The 23,237-nt window shown below is 54.7% G+C and overlaps 2 protein-coding genes across 2 annotated transcripts; both read left to right on the top strand.

Annotated features, from left to right (window-relative positions):
- Positions 1–14: 14 nt before the first annotated feature.
- On the top strand, positions 15–9,304 carry ZMAT2 (zinc finger matrin-type 2). Its single transcript, XM_082771946.1, has 6 exons — positions 15–76; positions 2,560–2,653; positions 3,201–3,324; positions 4,567–4,640; positions 7,144–7,289; positions 8,860–9,304. The coding sequence occupies exons 1-6, from the start codon at positions 59–61 to the stop codon at positions 9,001–9,003; spliced, it is 600 nt and encodes a 199-aa protein (XP_082628072.1). The 5' UTR covers positions 15–58; the 3' UTR covers positions 9,004–9,304.
- A 9,579-nt stretch (positions 9,305–18,883) lies between these two features.
- LOC309883365 (protocadherin-10-like) lies at positions 18,884–23,237 on the top strand (the record flags this gene model as incomplete). Its single annotated transcript, XM_082771356.1, has 4 exons — positions 18,884–21,361; positions 22,508–22,566; positions 22,656–22,744; positions 22,978–23,237. 4 exons carry the CDS (start codon positions 18,884–18,886, stop codon positions 23,235–23,237), a joined length of 2,886 nt encoding a protein of 961 aa, XP_082627482.1.

Raw genomic sequence — 23,237 nt, 5'->3', positions numbered from 1 at the left:
CGGGAGGAGCCGCGGCGCTTTACGGCGCGGGCGGCGCCACAGGGCCTGGAGCCTCGAGATGGCGTCGGGCAGCGGGGTAGGCGCGGCGGGGACGGGGCTGGGGTCCTCGGGGGTGAGGGAAAGGGAGAGGGGGGTGTGGGACGGTCCTGAGGGGGCTCCGCGCCTGCAGGGGTAAAGGGGGGGGGAGCGGCCTCGTGTAGGGCCTGGGAGAGATCCCTGCTATGCAGGAGTGTCCTGGGTGGCCTCTGGGGGGAGAGCGGCCCGTGGGGCCTGGGGTTTCCCTTCCCTTCCCTTCCCTTCCCTTCCCTTCCCTTCCCTTCCCTTCCCACCCAGACCCCGCAGGGTTTGGTGTTGGGAGCACAAGGTGGGTCTCGTTTCCGTAACCTGGCCGGAGAGCCAGGCTGGTTTGAGCCCCTCTAGTACTATCTAGCAGCTGGCAGCACCACACGGCTGTGTTTTCGGGCTTTCTCGGCAAATCTTCCCTTCGTTTGAAGCCGCTTGCTGAGGAGAGCACAAGGAGCAGGACGGCGGCCAGGGAATGAGGTGGAGCCTGCGCTTTGTTTTCAGCTGCTGGGGTTTCACAGAGTCACAAAACGTCCCGAGTCAGAAGGGACCCGTAAGGATCATCCAGTCCAACTCCTGTTTGTGTTCACGATACTTAGAGCTCTTGCTTCCTTGTACAGGCCTCAGCGCTGATACTGGGCTGACCAGGCGGTCTCCGTGTCCATAACGAGCAGGAGGGCACTTCCATTTTTTTAACTGTTGTAACTTCATGCGAAATACTGTCTGTCAACCCGAGCACAAAAGATTCAGGGGCTCGCAGCCACCCTCACCTCCACCAGACCAACCAAGACAGGTTCCTTTGGGTATTATCTAGCCAAGGCCTTGTTGCAGGTGCCCAGCTCAGAGTTTGGTTTGTTTTGTTTCATCGTGCAGGCACTGGGCAGAAAGCAGCAGTTTCCCTCATGCTGTAACAGGAGAGTGAAGCAGCAAGCAAGTTGCTTTCTCTCAGGGCTCCGACCAGCTATGATTTGTGATAATGCGCTGGAATGCGGGAGGATCTTGATTCTGGAAAATACCCTAAAACATTAATTTACACTCTGTGATATTTTCTTTTCTTTTGCTCAGGGTGGTTAATAAAACCTGTTATGACATGCTTAAAGTGCTTAAGAAGCTCTGGGAATAAATGAGAATTTTTCTACGCTTCCCTAAGGCATTTTCATTCTTATCAGTAGTTGTTCACTCTATTTGAAGGATCGCCAGAGGAGAAAACGTTAAATGACTGTGCTGCTGCTGAAGCTTCAAATGGGATTTATTTTATTTGGATTGTGATTGGATTCTTGATTTGGCTGAGCAGAGAAGGCGGTGGGTGGGTGTGGGTCCTTTCTTCCCAGAGGTGTTTTAAAATACATCCATCCTTTTTTAATATGAAGCTGGGAGCCTCTCAGTGCTATTCTGTGTGAAATGCATCTTTCTTGCCGTTTGAGAGCTTTCTTCATAAGAAAGTAAAGAAGCATCTGATCTGTGAGACAGGTGTGGGGGCTTGTGGCCCTTGTTGCATTCCAGCCTGACACAGGGAAGGGGCTGCCTCAAGCTGTTGTGTGAATAGATGGGAAAAGAAAGGATTCTTGTCATGTCACCTCTGCCCTCAGCACTGGAGACAGTTCTTTCCAGAGGGGACTTACCCCAGTCTTTGTCTTTATTTGTTGCCAACTTTACCTGAATTCTTCTTTTTTTACACACAGTTTGTCCTGCCATTGACAGCTCAGCGTGCTCTGGGGGGCTGGTTAAGGGCCAGGCTACCTCAGAGATGCTTCTTTCCTTCCCTGCTTGGCTGAGATAGGGAGGTACAAGAGCAGGACAGCTTAGTGTGTTTCATACAGATGTTTTCCTGGTATCTCCCCATCCTGGCTTGACATTTGGAGTTTTCAGAGTTTTTTTCTTGTATGTTTGTATTAGTATCTTATGTGAAAAACTCATACTGGATCCTGTGATTTAATATCAAACTCAGTGCCTTGATTCCTGTAACCTGTTGACATACTGCTGATATCTTTGAGAGCAGGTATACACATCCTTCTGTGTTCCTGCATCTTAATTAAACCCTTTATAGCTCGTGTTGTATTTCATGGATTCCTCATCTGCTATTTGCAAATGAAATTTAATCAGCCTTGGAAGAATCACGTGTAATTTGCTAATGACTATTCTGTGTTCATCAGGTGGCACTTGTATGGTCTTGGATTCATCAGTTTAAATGCCGTTTGCCTGTTTTTTGGAGGGAAGGGATGGGTGATCATCTCAGGAACTATTAAGATAAACTCATTACTTTGGTCAGCACTTTGAAATCCTTCTAGAAGTAGATGTAGGTGTGCTGAGTATTATTCTCCTACGCTCCACCCTTAGTTACTGCATATGAAAACAGATGACCTGGGAATATAATGTAGTGCCCCTAATTTACTGCTGTGGCCTCACAGGCCAAATGCTTCCATTTCTTTCCCCATTCTCCTCTCAGAGTTAGTCAAACTGTGTAACAGATGTTAATGCACTTTGTTCCCTTCCCAGACTAAGAACTTGGACTTCCGTCGGAAGTGGGACAAAGATGAATACGAGAAACTTGCAGAGAAGCGGCTCACGGAGGAGAGAGAGAAGAAAGATGGTGGGTAGCACACTGATTGCAGGCAAGCTTTGCTCATTTGGCTGTGAATTGCCCAAATCCTCTGAGCTTTGGGTGATAGAGCAGCTAGAAATGAAATCCCAAAGGGAAATAGCGTCAGTTCAAGCTTGCTCTTATCCTTTTACCTGTGCTAGCCACTGGACACGTGTTTTTTTTTTTTTTTTATAGATGTAGTTACTGAGAATCTTTGTCTCTGGCCTATTCTTTATGGAGGGGGAGGAATAATCAGCCATTGGAAACGGGAAGATCTGAGAACATGCCAAGTCAGATCTACCTGCATCTAATAGTCTTAATTTTTGCTTACATAATGAGGAGGAAATGGTATCTTTTACTGACTTTAAAAACAAAATAAACAACAAAAAAACAACTAAATCTCCCCCCCTCCCTATCTTGCTCAGTGCAATTTCTGTATGAATCACATAGTTTACACGTTCCCAATAGGCTCCTCTTCATTAAGGGCAATGTAAAATCCAGCAGGTAAAGCTTGACCTTTTCTGGCAAGCACTTAGGATTTTTGTGTATGTTTTAGGCAAACCAGCTCAGCCCGTCAAAAGGGAACTTCTGCGGCACCGAGACTACAAAGTGGACCTGGAATCAAAGCTGGGGAAAACCATCGTCATCACCAAAACTACCCCTCAGTCAGAGATGGGAGGGTAGGTTATGGTCTTTCTGTTGGAGTCTGAGTTGTGTTGGTAAGAGGGGGTAGTGATAAAGCAGTGAGCCCTGAAAGAGTGGGGGAAAAATCCCCACCACTAGTGTTTGAGCTGTGCTGCGCTGTGTTACACCGAAACTGCATCTTCTGGGATAACATAAGGAAGAGAAGCAGAAAGCTGAGCCCCTTCTGATGCTCTTGCTTGATACCAGTGTTGCTTTGCCCTGCTGTAGGAGTAGCTGAGGGAGATCTCTGCTGCCCGCTTGGGTTTTGTTAGCCAGGAGGCCTGCTTGCAGTGAGGCACTACCTGCAGTTGATCCAATGCCTGAGCACTGGGAGTGGGAGAAACATCCAGAGACCTCTCCTTAGGAATGGCGTCTGGCCACTGTTTGTGTAGATCATGTTTGGCCGAAGGCTAGAAGGATTCTTAGTGCATCCAAAGCCATCCTAAGTGTCTCAGGATCATAGCCTAATAGCCAGCAGTGCCAGGGAGGTGCAGCATCCAGGGATGGAAATGCAGGCCATGGCTGGGCTTCTGCATTAGCTGTTAAGGTGGGTGGAAAGCACTGCTCTATAAAGCAGGGGGCTGATTCTGTGAGGTAGTAGGTGTGGGAAGGCTCACGTGCAGTCAGGTGAGAGCCTTTAGCGGGCTGCAGTCAGGAGCTGAGGTGGAAACCTGGGCTGGTGGCCAGTCTTGCCATGGAGGAGGGCAGCACTGGGGTGTCAGAGTCCAACCCTCCCCCTGTCCTTTGCGACTGGAAGGGGATGATGCCATGACTGATTGCAGATCAGCTCATGTCTTGGTTTCTGTCCTCTATCAGAGGGGCATAAGCATCAGGGTTGATAACTCAAAATGTTAACTCATGTGGCTCTGTAAATCTGGTATATGGCCTTGCACGTGTCTTTTCACCAAGGCTTTCAGTAATAGAGGTAACTTCCCTCTTGCCCTGGCTAGTGGAGCTATGTCCCAAACAAAGGCCTGATCACTGAGCGGCTCTGAGCCCAGGTAACCCAGTGGGTGTGACTTTTTGTAATGCTGGGGCTGTGCTTGTTTCAGTACCTCCAGTGAGGACTTGTGGTATCAGACTAGTTTGATTTTAGGCTAGAGCCGCAGCCTGAGTTACAACTAATAGGTCCAAATTACATGGAGATTTTGAATTTTAGATAATCTCAAATAGTTGTTCTGTGAGATGAGGTTTGTCTCATGTTTTGGAGTTCATGTTTTCTCTTTCTCTCCTGCCAGGTATTACTGTAATGTATGTGACTGTGTGGTGAAGGACTCCATTAACTTCTTGGATCACATCAATGGCAAAAAACGTAAGGACAATTTTTCTGCATTGTTGGAGGGCTGGTGCAACTCTCTGGGCTCTTCCCTTCACACATCACCAGTTTTAGAGTTCTGAACATTCATACATGGATCAAAATGAGATCAGGGTATAGGCAGAGTTTACTCATGAGAGCTATGGAGATGTTGCCTTTATCTCATGGCAATCTCTCCAGGTTGATGGACTGTTTGGGTGGAATAAGGCTGGAAGAAATAGTAAGTGTCCAGTAAGGTGGAAGTGTTTTCCCTACTCTGCGAGTCTGCACTGCAAGAAGCTCAGGGTCAGCAAATCCTGATGTCTCCTCTGAAAATCTCAAGAGTTTTTTTAACAGCACTGAAACTTCAAACAAGTTCTTAGAAAAGTAGAAGGTGTGTGGGACTGCCTATTTTTGGATCATAAATTTCTCTTTGTAGAGCCTGAGTATGAAGCTCAGAAGTAGCTTGTCTCTGAGCTCCAAGGCTTTGAATCAAGAGGTTACAAGGATGGAGGCTGTGGGCTGCTGAAGTACAGCAGGGACAGGGGTGGGACAGGACGACCCCAGAGTTGTTGTGTCCTGTACAGCTGTTCAGGTGTGATCACACATAGTGTGATCTCCAGAGTGCAAAGTATAAAGCTGTCATGGTTTAACCTGGCCGGCAGCTAAATACCACACAGCCATTCGCTCACCCTTCCCTCTCCCTCTCTGGGATGGGGGAGAGAGACAGGAAGAGTGAAGCCTGTGAGTTGAGATAAAGACAGTTCATTAAGACAGGAAAATAATAACAATAATGATAACAGGACTACTACTAATAATGTGTACAAAACAAGTGATGCACAATGCAATTGCTCACCACCCGCTGACCAATGCCCAGCCTAACCCCGAGCAGCCACCCCTATATATTGTTCAGCATGACCCTAGATGGGATGGAATACCCCTTTGGCCAGTTGGGGTCAGCTGTCATGGGTCTGTCCCCTCCCAGATCCTGCTGCACCCCCAGCCTGCCTGTTGGCAGGACAGAGTGAGAAGCTGAAAAGTCCTTGGCTTGGTGTAAGCACTGCTCTGCAACAATTAAAACATCAGCATGTTACCAGCACTCTTCTCATTCTAATCTAAAACACAGCACCCTACCAGCTACTAGGAGGAAAATTAACTGTCCTAACTGAAACCAGGACAAAAGCCCACAGATTTCTGGTCCTTCTCTCCATTGCTGCAATCATGCAGTTAAGTTATCCTAAGATAAAGGCAGGAGAAGAGGTCCCTGTTGATCAGCCTGTTTCTTTAGTACATTTACCTTGAGTAAGAGGACAGTAGTGCAATGTAGTCGAGGCAAGTTTTCTATAGCTTGGGGATGAAAATCCCTTGCATTAAAGCCCTGTACTTTTATGTGAATGGGAGGATGACAATGAAGTGCTTTGTCTGCCATGTGAGGAGGTCAGCAGTAAGTCTGTATGAGAGAATCTGGAATCAAAAATAACTGCTATGTCTTTGTGCGTGGTCCTGAGATGAAGGGTTGAGCTGGGGCTGGAAGGGGACATAGCTCTCTTTGGTACAATACAATTTACAGTTTGGGAGCTCTTGATCCAGCCCACAAATCTGGCTGAAGCCTGCTTGTTCTGGCAGCATTCTTGCTCAGTACCAGTGCATAGTTTGAGCTCCCTGGTGCTGCTGCAGCCCCGGGACAAAAGTGTGCCCAGTTACCAGAGTCAGCAGGCTGTTGGGATCGACCAGGCAGCGTGGGTTGGAGACGTGGCTGGGGGTGGCCCTTTCACACTGGGCTCGCTTATGAGTGGAAACCTGGGAATCTGCTCTAGACAGCCACTGGATCAGAGGCCTGTCTTAATGTTTCGTGTCTTTGCTTTAGTTAGAAACGTGCTGTGTAATCAGGATCTCTCACTGAAAGCTGTTTGTTTGGTTTGTCCCATAGCTGAGAAAAAAAACAGCTTGGCAGTTTTATTCTGACTCCTTTTTCAACACTCCAGTCCTTGTTTCCTCGTCCCAAGCTTAAATTCCCTGAAGTATAAGAACACCAGCATGATGGGGAACGCCCTCATACCTTAAAAGAAAAAGCTTGCATCTTCTTCCTTGTTACAAATAATAAAAGGATCACTGTAGTCAGTGACTGGTTTAGGTTATCATATCCCCTAAAATCTCCCTAAATCCTCACTAATCCCCTCTGACATAGGAAGTCCCAATCCATGCAACAGCGTGGGACTAAATGAGGGCAGAAAGTGTATGCCTGTCGGGGAGGAGGCATGGCTCAGTCAGACTCCCCACACTGGGTGTGAATTCCCTGGCATGTCCCTAGGTAGAGATGGTGTGGAGAGGAACCCCTGAAGGCTGGGCAGTCGCACAGTGCAGTGCTGGGCTCTGCTGCTCAGGAGTGTGGGAGGCTGTGCTTTGAGTGGTGATGGGATGCCGTGCTCACATACTTAAACGGGGATCAGGGAAAGGGGCTATGTGCAGACCTTTAAAGGCTTAATAATGTTGCTGAACGCGGCTGGCTCTGTTCCTCCAGACCAGAGAAATCTGGGCATGTCCATGCGGGTGGAGCGCTCCACGCTGGACCAGGTGAAGAAGCGCTTTGAGGTGAACAAGAAGAAGATGGAGGAGAAACAGAAAGACTATGACTTTGAGGAGAGGATGAAGGAACTCCGTGAGGAGGTGAGTAAGGGCAGCAGCTGACAAAGTGGAACCCCCCAAGGAACGTGTTTCCTGAGGAGAGCAGCCCTGGTTCCTAATCTTGTACTAGCTAATGTGGGCTTCTCATCTGCTGCTCTGAGTGGATTTTGCTTGTTTTTTTTTAATTATTATTTTTATTTTAAATTATTATTATTTTTAATTGTTGCCCTCCCTGGAAATTTCTTTCCTCTCTTTGTGTGCAAGGATAATTTTTGACGCTTAAAGTTTCTGCTGAGAGTGTAACACAGCCCTGGCAGTGCACCTGTTTTGTGTCCCATTACTTGTGTTTGATGTCATGTGCCCTGATAAGCAGGCCTGTATATTCCTTCCTTAGGTGTGACATGGTTCTGGGGATCGCTGGGATTCCTCCAGTGTGCAGCATGCTGCTCCTGTGCGCCCTCCCCAGGCGTGGAAGGGTTTTGTGAGCAGCGTGCTGTGCTGTGTCCTGTGTGTCTGTGCGTGTGTGGAGGCAGTGAAAGGTACCGGATTCCTCTTAAACCTGGGCTTAGGTGCCAGTTCCCTGAAATGAAGATCAAGTTTATTCTAAAAACAGCTGACAATGTTCTGACAGCTGAGGAGCTTCTGTGCATGCTCCTCCTTCATCAGCAGTCGTGTAAAAAACAAGCATTAAAAACTGCTGCCTGTTTGAGTCTCCCGGCCCAAGCTCTGAGCTTTGCTTCACAGCAGGGGTGCTCTGCTGGGATCCTGTGCAAGTCCTGGCACTCGAGCAGCCCTGTGCTCTGCTCTCAAGCAGGCCTCGGTGCTGCTGAGGCTAATCTGTCTGGGGGAGGCAGGAGACAAATGCCCCGGCAGCGCAGGGCATGCTGTGGGTTGAAAAGCTACTGTCAATCAATGCGTGGCAACAAAGAAATTAGCAGCAGCTTTTGGTGTAGCTTTCTCCAGGGCCTGGCTGTTCTCACTGGCTGCAGAGCAGTAGATGGAGATGGGAATGGCAGGCTCACTTGCTAAGTTGGGAGGTGAAGCCATACTTGTGTGTCGCCCAGTACAAGCCTGGCGCTGTTCCAGGGCTTGTGATCCTTACCGAGCAAAACGCTTTGATTAGCGCAGTGCAAACTCTTTGATGCCAAAACCCCCAAAGCCACTTAGAGCTCAACTTCTGTTCCAAAGAGCAGCTGTCACTCCGCCGCACTGAAAGCCAACAGGCAGTGACAGGCAGCGTTACAGCCGTTGGAACAGGGCATCGTGCGGTGGAAATGTCTCCTGCTTTACAAACAGTCCCTTCTTGCCTCAGCGTGGGTTCCAGGTGAAGCTTCTGACATGTTTGGAAGCGAGAGCTGATGATTTCACGACACTTCTCTTTGGCTACGTCCTCTGTGTGTGACTTGCTTCTTGGGGTGGGAAGTGAGTGGTCTGTAGACAGCAGGAAACCTCCTGGAAGGCTGCAGACCAGGATTTTTGCTGACTGTTTTTTCTTCAAGTTACAGCGTGGGTACTGTTGGTAGAACGTGGGTGAACTGCAGTGCCCAGTGTCTTAAAAGCTTACTCGGCTTAGGAGATTCAAGTTATTTTGCTGTTCTTTTCCTTGCTGCAGGAGGAAAAGGCGAAAGCCTACAAGAAGGAGAAGCAGAGAGAGAAGAAAAGGAGGGCAGAGGAAGATTTGACATTTGAAGAGGATGATGAAATGGCAGCTGTGATGGGTTTCTCTGGTTTTGGCTCAACCAAAAAGAATCACTGAGCAGCTCTGGACTCTCCTCTTTGTTAACACAGATTGTTTTTACCCAGGAGACTCTGGATAATTCTTTAAAGACTTGACTGAGGACTTGTATGTAAATCTCCCAGTAGAAGTTGGCCAGAGGAGTCGAAAAGTGATTCCATGCTCTACCTGTGCTGCAGAACAAGCTCCACTTGTCATTAGCTTCCCATCTCCTTCTGTGTCCTAGATCTGGCTGCTCATCAATGCTCTTTGGCCTTGTGTGTGCAGGGAAATGTTCTGCTGGGTACGTTTTTGTGTCAATAAAGTGCAGCAGTTCTGTACAGATGGCATTGTTCGGAATTATTTTAATTGTCAGCTGGGCATCATTGTTTTGAGGTCGTGTGTTTAAGGTGCAGAGAGGGATTCAGCTTCTTTTTGGATCATGTAACTGAAGGAATTGTGCCACAGTGAGTGAGCAGTGCTGGTTTGTACAGCCTGAATCTTTACGAGCTGTGCTGAAGCAGAGCTGGGGGTGCATGGAGTCTGGGTTGCTGAAGCTTTTCCTGTGTATTTTATCTGTAAGGGATACTTCCCTGTTTTTCCTTGTGTTTTGTGCCATAACTTTGATATCTTTGATCCAAAGGAGAAATTCCTCCCCAGGACTGATCTAGGATAGAGCAAATAAAAAAAAAAACAGTGTGCACAATTTGCCCAAAATAAACTGATAGTTTTAATTGGCCCGTTGGTGGGAGTTTTATTCCTTCCTTGTTTTGAGAGCTTCTGCCTCCCAGTGAGAAAAGTTGCTGATGTCTCCTGAGGTGCACAAAGCTAGTGGAAGTCTTCTGGGGCCCTCAAAAGATGCAAAGGTGGGGCTCGTCTGCCCTCTCCCGAAGCAGGTACTTGCTTTCCTGTGCAGGCAGTTGCTGCCATTTTTTGCATTTTAAAGTAGTTCTGGAGAGGCATGTAAGAAACTGGGAGAGGGAACGGAAGCGTGGACAACGCTGGGGACCTGCATTTCCATTAGGCAATCCAAGAGCAGACTGGGCTGCATTCCAGAATTTACCAGCCTTCATATATCAAGGGGCACTTTTACCCTGTCTACTGGCTTTCAGTGTCGTTTCACCTCTGCCCTCCCCTGAATCCACTTCATTTCTGCTTTTATTTACTTCAGTCAAGCCGTGTGTGACTCATTTCCGTCTCCAGTTAGGATTTACATTTTGCGTGGCTGGGTTTTCATAGCTCCGTCTCGCTCCCTCTCTCTTTTATGTATATTGATGAGATCCTTGTTCTTGCCCTTCTCTGTACTTTCATGAAATTTCTGACCCAAGGAAGGCTGACGTGCGTTTAGCCTGCTCTTTCTAATACATCTAGAACAAATCCTGTAATGCTCTGCTGCTGTTTTAATTCCTTAATCTTAGACTGCTGACAGCTTCATTGCCTCGGGTCTTTCCACTTCAATTCAGATTATAATCCCCGTTGAAGATGCTATTGAAATGATATATAGCCACTCAGATACAACTGTCCTTGGAGATTTGACCCTTTTAACTCGGCAATCCTTTGACTTCAACAAACACTCCCCAAGCACTCGAGCTGCGAGGCGACTTTCATTCCAGCCACGTACCCAGCGCTGCTCAGACTGCGGCACGTGGCTCCAGCTGAATGGGAGAGAGAAGACGCCTGTGCCTTTGTGCCCTCTGGGGCAGCAAAGGGACGCTGCCGTGGTTCCATTTCATACGCATTACAAGTTTAGGTTGTTTCAGACAAGGTTTAGTAGCAGCCATTTTATCCCAGCCACCAGCTCTGCAGAATCCAGACCCTTGGTGCAGCCTGAATTAAGTTTGGACAAATGCTGCTGAGCTCTGCTGTGGTCCCGTAGAGGGAAAGGGCAGAGGCTGCACCGCACCCTTCAGCTTTCCCAGCTTGTTGCCTTGGTTTCCCTATGGTGCATGCAGCCCCTGCAAGGGGCGAGGTGCTCCTGCATGCCTTCCTCTCCTCTCCTTGATTGTGCAGCTCCCTACGGCTGGGTCAGAGCCTGGCTGGGGCTGACTGAGCCTTTTGCACCCTCAGCTTGCCGCTGCCTGCAATTCACCACCCTGCCCCTTGCTTGGGAGAGGGGGAAGGAAATCCCTCTGCAGTACAGCGGGGTGGGAGAGGATTTTCTTTAAGAGATTCTTCCCAACCTTCTGCTAAAGCCTGATCCCTAAACTCAAGCCCAAGGCCATCTGCAGCCCCGGGCCGAGCACCCTCCTCCCGGTGCCAGCATCTCCTCGCTGCCGCTGCGGCCCCGGCGCTGCCCCTGGGGAGCGCGGCTTTGTCCGCCCGCTTGCTGGGAGCGCTGGCGTGTGCAGGAGCAGATACAAGCTCTTGCCGGATTCCCAGCAGCAGGAGCTGCCTCTAGCCAAGGATGAAAAGCTAGTTTCATGGGAGGAAATAATATTTAGAGGAGAGACAGATAGCATTCTCTGCGCGCTCTGGGTTAACCCTTTGCTCCCACCACTGCTCCATGCTGCTGGGGACTCTTTAACACTTCGCTCACTGCCCCCAGCACAGGAGCAGGATGGTCCTTGGCTCTTCGTTAGCACTTCTCATCTCTTGCTGGTGCTGCACATGCCCTTGTAGATCTTAGGGTTTTGTCTGGGTAGGTCTCAGCTCTGCAGCTCTCCGGCCTGCTCCCTGCCAGCAGCAAACAGTGCCCTGCTGCTCTGCGCCTGCTGCTTCCCACTTCACTCTTGCCCTACCCGCAGCCCCTTTTTGCTCTTCCCCAGGTTAAAACTGGGCCAACTGGGGGCTGGCAGGGGAAGGAGAGGCGGTTCTTATGGCTCTCATACCCAACCTGCCATAACCTGTCTGATGTCTCAGTGTTCAGAGCGTGGCTCTTGCTCTCAGCACCTGGCAGAGGGTGCAAGGCTCTGCCCTGGCCGTGGAGCAGTTGCTCACGGCGTGCAGGATCCCCCCAAACCTGTGTGCACCTCAGCCCCTGCCAGGCTGGGGGCTGCGGTCAGCCTCAGCCTGCCTATTACTGCTCCATCCAATTAAATATTGATGGCAGTGTTTGGAGAAGCGCTCAGGCGTCACAGCAGACTCCAGAGAAAACAAAAATCCATCTTGCTCTCACCATGTCTTCTCTCACAGATATCTTCTTCCCTGATCCCCTACTGGGGAAGGGGGGAGGGGGGGCTGAAGCCCTATTGAGGGGCTGAGCACCACGTGCAGCATGAAGCTGCTTTCCCCCTTTCTTCCTACCTTCAGAGGCAACGGGGGGGCTGCTGTGCACCCTCCTCCCTCCCTTCTCTGCTACCACAGCCTGGGCAAGGCTGGCTCTGTTGCTGTCTCCAGGCCGTGTTTAGGACCAGAGCAGCAGCAGCCAGATCCAGCCCCGCATCCCCACTGTCCCAATAAAATGCCAGGGTTTGCCCCTGCATCAGGGAAACTGAGGAAGAGATTCAGATGAAGGGGGTCCCAGCCTGGCCCCATGCACTGACCAGCTGAGCTGTTCTGCTCTGACACCTCCCCACAGCACCCTGGGTCTTTCTGCCTGCCCACAGCCCACCGGCTCCGTGGCCACCCTGTTCCCTAAATGCCACCTCCATCCTGGTGGGCCTGTGCCCTCTGTTCCGTGGAAGCCACTGAGACAGCAGCACGGCCACCAGTGTCCCCTCGCAGGCTCCATCCACCTCAGCCCAACCTGCCCCTGCTTTCCTCAGCCACGGGGAGGAGGTGTCCCTGGGGAAGACCCTAAATGCCTGCAAAGTGGGGGTCTGACCCCTGAATGGGGCCGGTGTGTCCAGAGAAGGGACGGAAGACCGTGGTATGGGAAGGTAGAGACGTGGGGGGGCTTCACTGAGGTGGGAGGTGTTTGCTTCCCATCCAGAGCTTGGAGGGCACCATTTTCCAGATGGGAAGCAGGGAGCAGGGGATGCCTACACCGAGGTCGTGCTTGTCCTGGAGACCCGAGCAAGCTGGGCCACCCTCCACACACTCAATGCTCAAGGCTGAGCCAGGTTAGGCCAAGAGGGAAGCGACGGTGCTCTTGAGTGCTCTAACGGGGAGGAAGGAGGTGGCTCCAGTGGCTCCCCCATGCCACCAGATCCGCTCCTGCAGCTGCATGCGGCTGGTGGGCTCGGTGGAGGGGCTCGTGAGCAAAAGGGAGCTGCTGCTTTATTGCAAGCCAAGTAAAAATCTTCATCAGCTGGAGAACCAACAGCTCCAGGCTGAAGAAGGGCAGTGATGGGGAGCAGCAGGGGAGCACCAGGACTGGGCATCCGCAGGACCTCTTCGGGGGATTTGTGCTCTCGGAGCAGATTTCTGCTGCTGGAAGCGTCCGCCCGGATCCCACGTGTGCTGGTGCTGCTCGGCTGTGCTGGGCGCCTCAGGGAGCTGGAGCTCCTCTGCGGAGTGGGAATATGGTCCCTGCTCTCAGCAGCATGTGATCCACCAGGCAGCAGTGAGCCCAGGGGCACGGACATGCCTTTGTTCCTCCTTCTCTTTCTTTTCCGCCTCCAGATTTTCTCCTCTGCTTCCAGCCTGCTGTGTATGCATCACCCCCCTTCCTACCCACAGCTCCTGTCTGATTTTCCTTCCCCTCTACAAATATGTGCTCCCTCGTGCTGCTCTTCCTCCACAGGCTCCTTCCCGTCCTGTTCCCCTCGCCAGCTCTGCCTCCCCAACTCATTCTCCTCTCCCTTCCCTTTGCTCCCTGTTTCCCCACGTGCCCTCCTCTTCCCTCCCTGCCTGCTCCTCTCCCCTTCCCCAGCCTCTCATTCTCTGTCTCCCCTTCCCTGACAGTTTGGGGGAATCTGTCTGTGTCAACGCACAAATTCCATTATTTATTGGCTGAATGAGGCAAGGTCCTACACTCATCTGTAATTGTCTGCAGATCAAAGCGCCTGCTGATGGCAGCTTCGCCTTCTCGCAGCATAACACCACCCCCAGCCTCCCGGGGGGGTCGCAGGCTGCGTGTCGTCGGCACCCTCAGAGACTGATCTCCCCGACAGGGAGGAAAGAAGTAGGGCTGGGGCGGGGGGAGAAAGATGTGGGGAGCTGCCTGGGGGCAGGCAGGGACGCTGGGGGCATCTCAGAGGGCCTGGCAGGGGGTCGGGGGGAAGGTAGGGGTGGTCGCTGTCCTGGGAGCAGGGACACAAAAGGAACGAGGGGGGCACTTGGGAGCAGGAAACATTCCCATGGGTGTCCAGCACTGGAAGAACTGCAATTTATTCTACAGAGATGCATCCCCAGAGATCCAGGATGGCTCCGTAGGAGCAGAAGGCTATGAAACAGAAGTGGGGACCGAGGAGAATGTGCTGTTTTCTGCCTTCCTTAAACCTCCAACCTAACCCAGAGAAACAGGGGGATGGGAGAGGAGAGGAGAGGAGAGGAGAGGAGAGGAGAGGAGAGGAGAGGAGAGGAGAGGAGAGGAGAGGAGAGGAGAGGAGAGGAGAGGAGAGGAGAGGAGAGGAGAGGAGAGGAGAGGAGAGGAGAGGAGAGGAGAGGAGAGGAGAGGAGAGGAGAGGAGAGGAGAGGAGAGGAGAGGAGAGGAGAGGAGGAGGAAGATGAAGGATGCGAGGTCTACCTGAACCCCTCTTCCCTGCAGCAATCTTTCCATTTCGTCATGATGCATTGGGGAACCTCGGCTTGATGAACCCAAATCTTCTGTTCTACAGACACCAAAAGACAGACACCATCATCAGTCCTGACAGCGTGATCCCCTCACAGTGACCAATGCATGAAGTTGTCTGGCTCAGGCCATGGGTTTTTATGCCTTTAGCTATTCTCTTGTCCCCAGCATTTCCTCCTTGTAGCACCTCCCTGGCTCTACGATCAAACCTCCTCCTCCTTATTCCTGCACAGAGTTCAGGCAGTTTCACTTAAGCTTTTCCCTGTAAGTTAGTTTTTCCAAGCCTTTAATCTTTTTTTTTTTTTTCCTTTTTTTTTTTTTTTTTAAGTCTTCTGACAAAACTTCAGACACAGGCAGTGTGCAGTGTTCCAGGAATGGCCATGCTGCTGCCTGATAGAGCAGAGGCATCATCGCCTCTTTCCCAAAGCCTCTCCCATTCTCCCATGCAAGCATCTTACCACTCTCCACCCTTACTTTTCTCCTCACTGACCACCCCTTCCTTCAGTCCTTCCCAGAGTCCCAGGAGAGGACATGTTCTCACAGGGCATTTTAGGGGAGACCTCTGAGAAGATGTGCAGGAGAGGACCAGTGCCAGCCCCAGCACAATGGGGACCCAGCCCTGCTGATATGGATCTGATGTTCCAGAGGAGCAAAGCAAGGAACAAGCTCCTTGTGCGGGCTTGGGCTTGCAAGAAAATCTCCCCCTCTGAAACAGGAAGAGAGACACTGGCTTTCTGAGTTGTCATGAAGTTTAAGTCCCCTATGGAGGACACGAGAAAACTCCACTGACAAACCCAGTGTCCCTCACCTCGGTGGCCACGTCACCTCTGAGCAGGGTGGGCTGTTACAGACTGGGACGTTCAGAACTCCAGTGTAATTCTGCTCACTCTGGACCTCCAGATGTCTTTTTTCCTAATACCTGACATGAATTTCCCTTGGCCATCTTGTGCTCATAGCTTCTCATTCTCTCCCTGAAAGGAGATAGACTCCATCTTTCCTTCAGGGAGCTGAGGAGGGCAATCAGCTCCTCAGCTGTGCTCTTTCCTCCAGCCTAACGAGGAAATTAGGCTCTCAGCCTCCCCTCACACCATGTGCACTCCAGACTCTGGCTGTATCAGTGACCTCCACTGCACTTGCTCCATTTTATCAGTGTCTTTCTCATACTGGGGAGACCCATATAGTCCTAGCATGGTTTGATACCTGCTTAGTGCTTCATGTACCAGCACCCAAGGGCAGGCACGGTGCCCCACTAGCCCTGATAAATACGTAGAGATGGCCACCATCCCCTTCAGGACACTGTTTTTTCTCCCCAGGGGAAGTCAGGGAGCAAAAGCTTCAGCAGGGAGGGAGCCTTGTGGCTTCAGAGAGCTGAGCCTCTGGCATCTGACCCTGCTCAGGCAACGGGGGAGTGATGTACAAGCTGCAGGGCCAGCAAACAACCGGGCTTGTTCTCATCTTCCAGTGGGAGCCCCCCCCTGCTGCGGTTTCCCTCGTGGGCAATGCGAACTATAGCTGCTCTCGCTTCCAGCAAGAAGGGAGCAACAAGCCCACATGCATGGCTGGGCACACGGGTGCCTTGGGGAGCTGGGGGAAGGGATATACGGTCAGACGGGGACGGCTTCACTTTCAGACCTTTCTTCTGCCCCACAACGCAGCGGGGAGGGCAACAGAGCGACAGCGGTGGCTGGGCACGGCTTGGTGCTGGCGGGCAGCTGGCTGCCTGCCCCCCCTTTGCTCTCTGCATGGCTTTTCCAAGGCGGCTCAACCTGCGGCACCTCCTGCTGCATCCCATCCCGATCTCCCTGGCCGGCCTGCCAAGGCACATCAGCGTTGACCTGCGGCAACTGGCCACCCACCCGCTGTGCCAAGACATCTCACAGCAAGCCAAGTCCCCCCCCCCCCCTTCTCCCAGCTTCCAGTGTTTTCCAAAACCAAGCTTATAGCCCTGCCCTGCTTCCTTACCCCAAGAGAGCAGGGGTGACAGCTGAATGCTGGCCTGGATGATAAGAGGAAATGCAAAATCCAAAGGATGGGAACTGGGTGTGAGGTGGGGTGCCGGGCTGTCCCCATGCCATATCCCCCATCCAGCTGCCCTCTGCTATGAACCTCCCCCCCAACAGAAGGGTGATTTTTGGGTCCTCGTCCCTCTGCAGCACCCCCAGTCACCCCCAGCCTGTGCCATTCCCCCAGGATCCTCAGGACAGCTTATGCCCCCCCCCCAGGTTGTCCCTTTTGACCTTGGCCCACTGCAGTCCTGGACCTGGGGGAGAGGAGGGTCCGGAGGGGCTGGGGCTGGGCAAGCAGCAGGAGTTTTGGTGGCTGGTAAAGCACAAACATTGGGGTGTCTCAGTGCAGAGGCTGGGCACGGATGGAGGATGGGGGGGCAGGAAGGGACCCCAAGGTTGGGGGCAGGTGAGGAAGAGGAGCAGGATGGCGCTGTCCCATTACGTCCATTAGGGGAGGGAATCAAGGGGGGAGAGGGAGAGATTACCCCCCCCCCCCCAAAGGAAGCAGTGATGAGCTGCACGGGGGGGCTTCACCCAGCAGAGCCGGAGAAGCACAGACAGGATTGAGTGGGGGAGATGGCGGGGGGGGGGATGGCGGGGGGGGGTTGTCAGATCCTGCCGGGAGCAGATTGAACCCTTGGTGGGGAGAATGAATATTTAAATCTGAATTAAACAAAAGGGTGAGAACAGTTCTGAGGATTTCCCGGAACACACTTGGCTGGAGGTGGGAGAGGAGTGGAATGGAAGGAAGGAGACCCCCGTAAATCCCCCCTCTCCCCAGTACCTCCCTGTCCTGAGCACCCCTCAGAGCGCTCCCGGCACAGCACCGGGAGGGCTGGGGGAAACACAGAGCAGCCACGAAGGGACAGACCGGGGAGGTGGGGGGACGGATCGGAGATTGCAGGGGGAGCAGATCGAGGGTTGCGGGGTCACATCAGGGATGAGAAGGAAACAGATCGAAATGGGGAGGGGGGTGGCAACGGCGACGCCGGGGCTTGGAAGATGGTGCAGGGAACGGGCTGGCAGTGATCGGCGCCTCCGATACAGCTCGGGCTTCACTTACCGGGAGTCGTCCCGATTCTAGCGCTCCCACTCGAGACCGAGCACACGCGTGACCCGGCGGCGCCTCTTGTCACCTGTCCGTCCCGTGGTGTCACCCCGCTGCCACCCCACCCCTCCCCACGTCTCTCCCTAGGCGGCAGCCCCACGAGCGGCACGTCCCGCGTGGGTCGCGCCGCGCTCCCAGGGGCCAAGCCCCCCCCAGCCCCGGCCCCATAACCCCCCCCAGCCCCGCTGCCGCCGGGCTCGCCCCCGCATCCTGCCGCCCACGCCGGGCTCTCGGGGGGCGGCCGGTGCCGGCGGTTCCCTTCCCCGGGAGCCCACTGGGGACCGGGAGGCAGAGACAAAGGCGGTAAAATATCCGTGCGCAGCTCCAGCCGCTCCGAGCCCCGCCGATCCCTTGACTAGATCGTGAGGGGATTATCCAGGACCTCATCATTGGGGTCGGAGCGTCCGCCCCGTCCCGATACCGGGCGCCTACGGACGGCGCCGGCGGAGCTACCGGAGAGCTGGGGGGGGCAGCGAGGAGCGTCCAGCGGCGGCACCGGGCCGGTACCGGGGCGGGGCGGGGGTCGCCCTGTGGGGGTCGGACGGGAAACGGGGCTCGGTCCGCGGCCGGCGGAAAGTTTCTGCCGGTGTCCCCCCCCCTCGCTGCGGGGGGAGCCCGGAGCCCGGTCCCCGGCGGGATCGCGGCCGAGGGCAGGAGGGGTCGGGGGCGGAGGCAGGCGGGGGCCGGGGGGAGTAGGGGGGTTGGGGTCTCTCGGTGCGTCCGCGCTGCTGGGCTCAGCTTTATCCGGGGCTGTAATCCCCCCTGCTCCGGTAATTAAAAACTCCGCATTACAAGGGAAACGGTGTGCGGGGAAATGTAATCAAGTCCGGAGGGGCTTAACCATCTGCTGAAGGTTAGGACCGGCACGGCGGGGGGACGCAGCCGGGGGATTTGGCAGCCGCCGCGATCCGGGCTCCTCTTAATACACCGCGGGGACCAGCGCTGCATCCGCGGGGTAACACCGGCTCCCGGGGCTCAGGGGGCAGCTCTCGGTCCGCCGCGGGCTCCCCCCGCCTTTAACGCGGCTCCGGGGCCGCGGCGGGCAAGGGGTTAAGCGACGGCCGCTGCTGGGGCCGGCACTGCGGTGCCGAAACCCCGGAGGGGCCCCCCCGCCGCCCCCAAAACTCCTTGGAAGTGCAAGGGGCTCGGAAGGACGAGCGCGGCGGGTGGGCGCCGAAGGGGGTCTGCGGGGCCATGGGGGCCGGGGCAGGCTGCGGGCGGGGGCAGCTCTTCCTCCCCTCCCTCCTCCTCCTCCTCTTCCTCCTGGCCGCTCCGCGCTCCGCGGGCGGGCAGCTGCGCTACGCCGTGCCCGAGGAGCTGGAGCACGGCGCCTTCGTGGCCAACCTCGGCGAGGACCTGGGGCTGGACGTGTCCACGCTGTCGGCGCGGCGGTTCCGCATCGTGGCCCGGGCCGGGGCCAGGCAGCACCTGGAGGTGAACCTGGAGAACGGGATCCTCTTCGTGAACGAGCGGATCGACCGGGAGGAGGTGTGCGAGGCGGGGGGCACCTGCCTGCTCCACCTGCAGCTGCTCGTCGAGAGCCCGCTGGAGCTGTACCGCGTGGAGGTGGAGGTGCTGGACATCAACGACCACGCACCCACGTTCCCCTGGCAAGAGTACGTGCTGGAGGTGGCCGAGTCTGCCGTGCTCGGTGCCCGCTTCCCACTCGAGAGCGCCCAGGATCCTGACGTGGGTACCAACTCGGTGCACACCTACCAGCTCAGCCCCAACGGCTTCTTCTCACTCGAGGTGCAGACGCGCAGCGACTCCAGCAAGTTTGCAGAGCTGGTGCTGGAGCGTGCCCTGGACCGCGAGCAGCAACGCACACACCGGGTGCTGCTCACTGCTCTCGATGGCGGCATCCCCAGGCGCTCAGGAACAGCCCACATCCTCATCACAGTGCTGGACGCTAATGACAACGTGCCTGCCTTCGATCAGCCCTCATACAGAGTGAGCCTGCCTGAGGATGCCCCTGCCGGCACCCTGGTCATCCAGCTGAATGCCACTGACCTGGATGAGGGTCCCAACGGGGAGATCGAGTACTCCTTCAGTGGGCACGCACCACCCCGTGTCCGGGAGCTCTTCCGTGTGGAGCCCCGCAGTGGGCAGGTGCTGCTGAAAGGACCTCTGGACTATGAGCGGGCAAGCCTCCATGAGCTCTACGTGCAAGCCAAGGACCGCGGACCCTCGGCTGTGGCTGTGCACTGTCGGGTGCTTGTGCACCTCCTTGACGTGAATGACAACGCGCCAGAGGTGACCCTCACCTCTGTGTCCACGCCTGTGCAGGAGGATGCCCCAACAGGCACCGTCATCGCGGTCATCAGCGTTCTGGACCGGGACTCTGGGGACAATGGGCGCGTGAGCTGTGAGATCAGCCCCAACGTCCCTTTCGAGCTCCGCTCCTCCTTCCGCAACTACTACACCCTGGTGACCACAGAGGCGTTGGACCGGGAGGTAGTGCCTGAGTATAATGTAAGCATCACAGCGCGGGACATGGGCTCCCCTGCCCTGCTGACCCGCAGCACCCTCACCATCCCGGTGTCCGATGTGAATGACAACGCCCCACGCTTCCTCCAGCCCTCCTACAGCGTGTACGTGATGGAGAACAATGCACCAGGAGCCTCCATCTGCTCCGTCAGTGCCTTGGACCCTGACTGCCAACAGAACGCCTATCTGTCCTACTCCATCGCTGATGGGCACATCCATGGCATGCCAGTGGGCACCTATGTGTCCATCAACTCGGACAGCGGGCACATGTACGCCCTGCGCTCCCTGGATTATGAGCAAATCCGCAGCTTCCAGATCCAGGTGCAAGCGCAGGACGCAGGCTTCCCCCCGCTCAGTGCCAATGTCACTGTTCACATCTTCGTGCTGGACCAGAACGACAACGCTCCTGTCATTGTGTCCCCCATGCCACGCAACGGCTCTGTGGCTACCGAGCTGGTGCCGCGGTCAGCTGGGCCTGGCTACCTGGTGGGCACGGTGTCAGCAGTGGACGCGGATGCAGGGCTGAACTCCCGCCTCTCCTACCAGCTCCTCCAAGCCACCGACTTCACCCTCTTCAGCCTGGCGCCGGACACGGGCGAGCTGCGCACCCTCCGCTCCTTTCTGGAGCAGGACGCAGCCCGGCAGCGGCTGGTGGTGCAGGTGCGTGACGGGGGGCAGCCAGCGCTCTCAGCCACCATGTCCCTCCTGCTCTCTGTGGTGGAGACCATGCCTCAGACTCTCTCTGACTTCAGCAACTTCAGCCTCCCCCCAGAGGACTCTTCCTCCTCCCCACTCACACTCTACCTCCTTGTCTCCTTGGGCTCCATCTCCTTCACCTTCCTCCTGGCCATCCTCATCCTCACAGCCATTCGGTGCCGTGGAGAGCAGCGCTCCTGGAGACGTGGCTGCCGCTGCTGTCCCAGGCCCAGGTCCTCCCCTGATAGCCTCAAGACATCCAACCTCACAGCACAGCCCACCGCAAACACAGCCGCCCACCTTGATGTCCCCGATGGTGGTCCCCCAGGCTACTGCTACAAGCTTTGCCTCGGTCCCGAGTCTGCCCAGAGCGACTTCATGTTCCTCAAACCCTGCAGCCTGCCCCGCAACAATGAGAAAGGCCCCGGGAACCTGCCGGCTGCTGGGAAGCAATCCTGTCCCGGCCAGCAATTCCATGTCTCCAAGCAGGTAAGGGGGACACGTCGGGCTCACCAAACTCCTCTGGGACCCCCGGTCCCATCCCTGAGAGGTCTCATCCCTAAACCTGTGGGAGAAAACAGGCACTGATTTACCCAGAGGATAACTGGCACCTTTGATCAGTGCAGGAATCAGGATTAGGCTGTGGGAACCTTCCACTGAGCCTTCCCCCATGGGTGCAACCACCAGGGGAAGCTAGGCTGGGGTGAGAGGAAATCTCCTCCCCACCACCTTTAGCATGCATGAGAGGCAATGGAGCTGCACTGGTGCCTGGGGATGGGATGGTGGAAGTGGCATCTCCTTTGTGTCAGCAATTTGCCGTGGGACACCTCTCTGCTTCCCCCATGCCAGTGAGGGGGCCATAGTGTCCCAGGGCAGGACCAGGGGCCAGTCCCAGCCCCACTGGCACTGATTGTGTCCCCATTCTGGCACCCAACCCCTGGGCCGTGCCACTGGGGAGGGAGTGGGCAGTTCGGGGAGAGATTTTGATGTCAACATTTGTTAGGTACTGAAATGAGGAATGTCTAATTTTCATGATGAGAGGCTCTTCCCAAAACACGATTACAAGGATGGAGTGATGAGGCATCTAATCCACTTATATCTGACTTAATAAAACAGCCCTTCCAAGGAGAGCACAGGACTCTGCCAACAGGCTCCCCCTGTGCTTCACCTTGCACTGCTGGACTCACTTGTCTTAACGTGTTAATGGGACTTTCCCCTGGTTGTTTTCAGCCCCCCAGGACACTGGGTGTGCAGACAATTTCTGAACCTCTCACCCTCTTGTGCCTGAGACCCGGGTTAAGCTGTCATCACACCTGCAGGAAAGGTTTTTAAAAGTAACAGAAATAGGAGAAGCCCTGCTCTCTTCTCAGAAGGACAGAACTTGGCAATTGAACTCCCACAGGTGGAGAGCAAGTGTCACCATCTGTGACAACCCCAGTGTCTCAGGAGGGCAGAGAAGCCTGGGAGCAAGCAGACTGGATCAGCTGTGCCTCAGTTTCCCTATCTATAAAATGGGAATGTGCTGCTTGCTTCCCCACAAGAAGAGGGCAGAGAAGAGACAGGGTCTTACCCCCCTGCTCACTGAAGATTAAGAGTTGTTCCCATTAACGCATCTTCCCCCTCTGTGTCTTGCAGGTCAAGCAGCCCAACACGGACTGGCTGCCCCCCAGCATGCAGCGACCTGCCCTGAAGAGGTACCAAACCCAGCGGGTGTGGGTGGAAGGGGAAGTGGGGACTGGGAGCTTCTTGCTGATGCAGCATTGAATTGGTCTCTTCCCTTTAGCTCCCAGAGCCTGGAGGACATGGGGGAAATCCGCAGAGCCCTGCAGAAGGAGCATGAGAGGCTGTGCACGTTGGTGACCCCTGTCTCCGGTTAGTGCTGGGGGTCTGGGGTGGGGAAGGCCAGACCCACTTGGTGTCCCTGGGCAGAGATGCAGTGGCCCATGCACATCCCTGCTCCTAGCAGTGTGCCCAGGGATGCCCAGGCCCCCGGGAAGGAGGGAGGGTGGTGACACATGGCTGTAGGCTTGCACCCTGGGACAGACGTGTCCTGAGCAGTGGCTGTGCCCTCTCCCAAGCCAGTCTCACCCACCCCTTTCTTCCAGAGTTTCAAAAGGCCTCGGCAGGTGCCAACAGCATCTGGGCACCCCAGCACAGCCCCTTGTACCCGGGGCACATCCCGGCCCTGGATTATCAGCACAACGTCTACATCCCCGGCACCCCCACTCTGCTTTCCAGCAAAGACGGGCCCCTTTTCCCAGGCTGGGAGAACAGAAACAGCTTCTCCACCTTCGGCAAGAGGAAGAAGATGACAACTTACTGCGACATGCCTGACAGCGTGGTCATCAACAACGACCTGAAATAG

This window comes from Aythya marila, assembly GCF_965140915.1.
Source record: "Aythya marila genome assembly, chromosome: 14".
Classification (NCBI taxonomy): Eukaryota; Metazoa; Chordata; class Aves; order Anseriformes; family Anatidae; genus Aythya; species Aythya marila.
Note: the sequence above shows the minus strand (reverse complement) of the source record. Positions and strands in the feature narration are given on the sequence as shown.

What these genes read in the sequence shown, in the direction of transcription:
- ZMAT2 (XM_082771946.1), top strand. An exon ending in CCTCAGTCAGAGATGGGAGG is followed by an intron (nt 3,325 to 4,566) that starts GTAGGTTATGGT and finishes CTCTCCTGCCAG; the next exon opens with GTATTACTGTAATGTATGTG. An exon ending in TCACATCAATGGCAAAAAAC is followed by an intron (nt 4,641 to 7,143) that starts GTAAGGACAATT and finishes CTGTTCCTCCAG; the next exon opens with ACCAGAGAAATCTGGGCATG.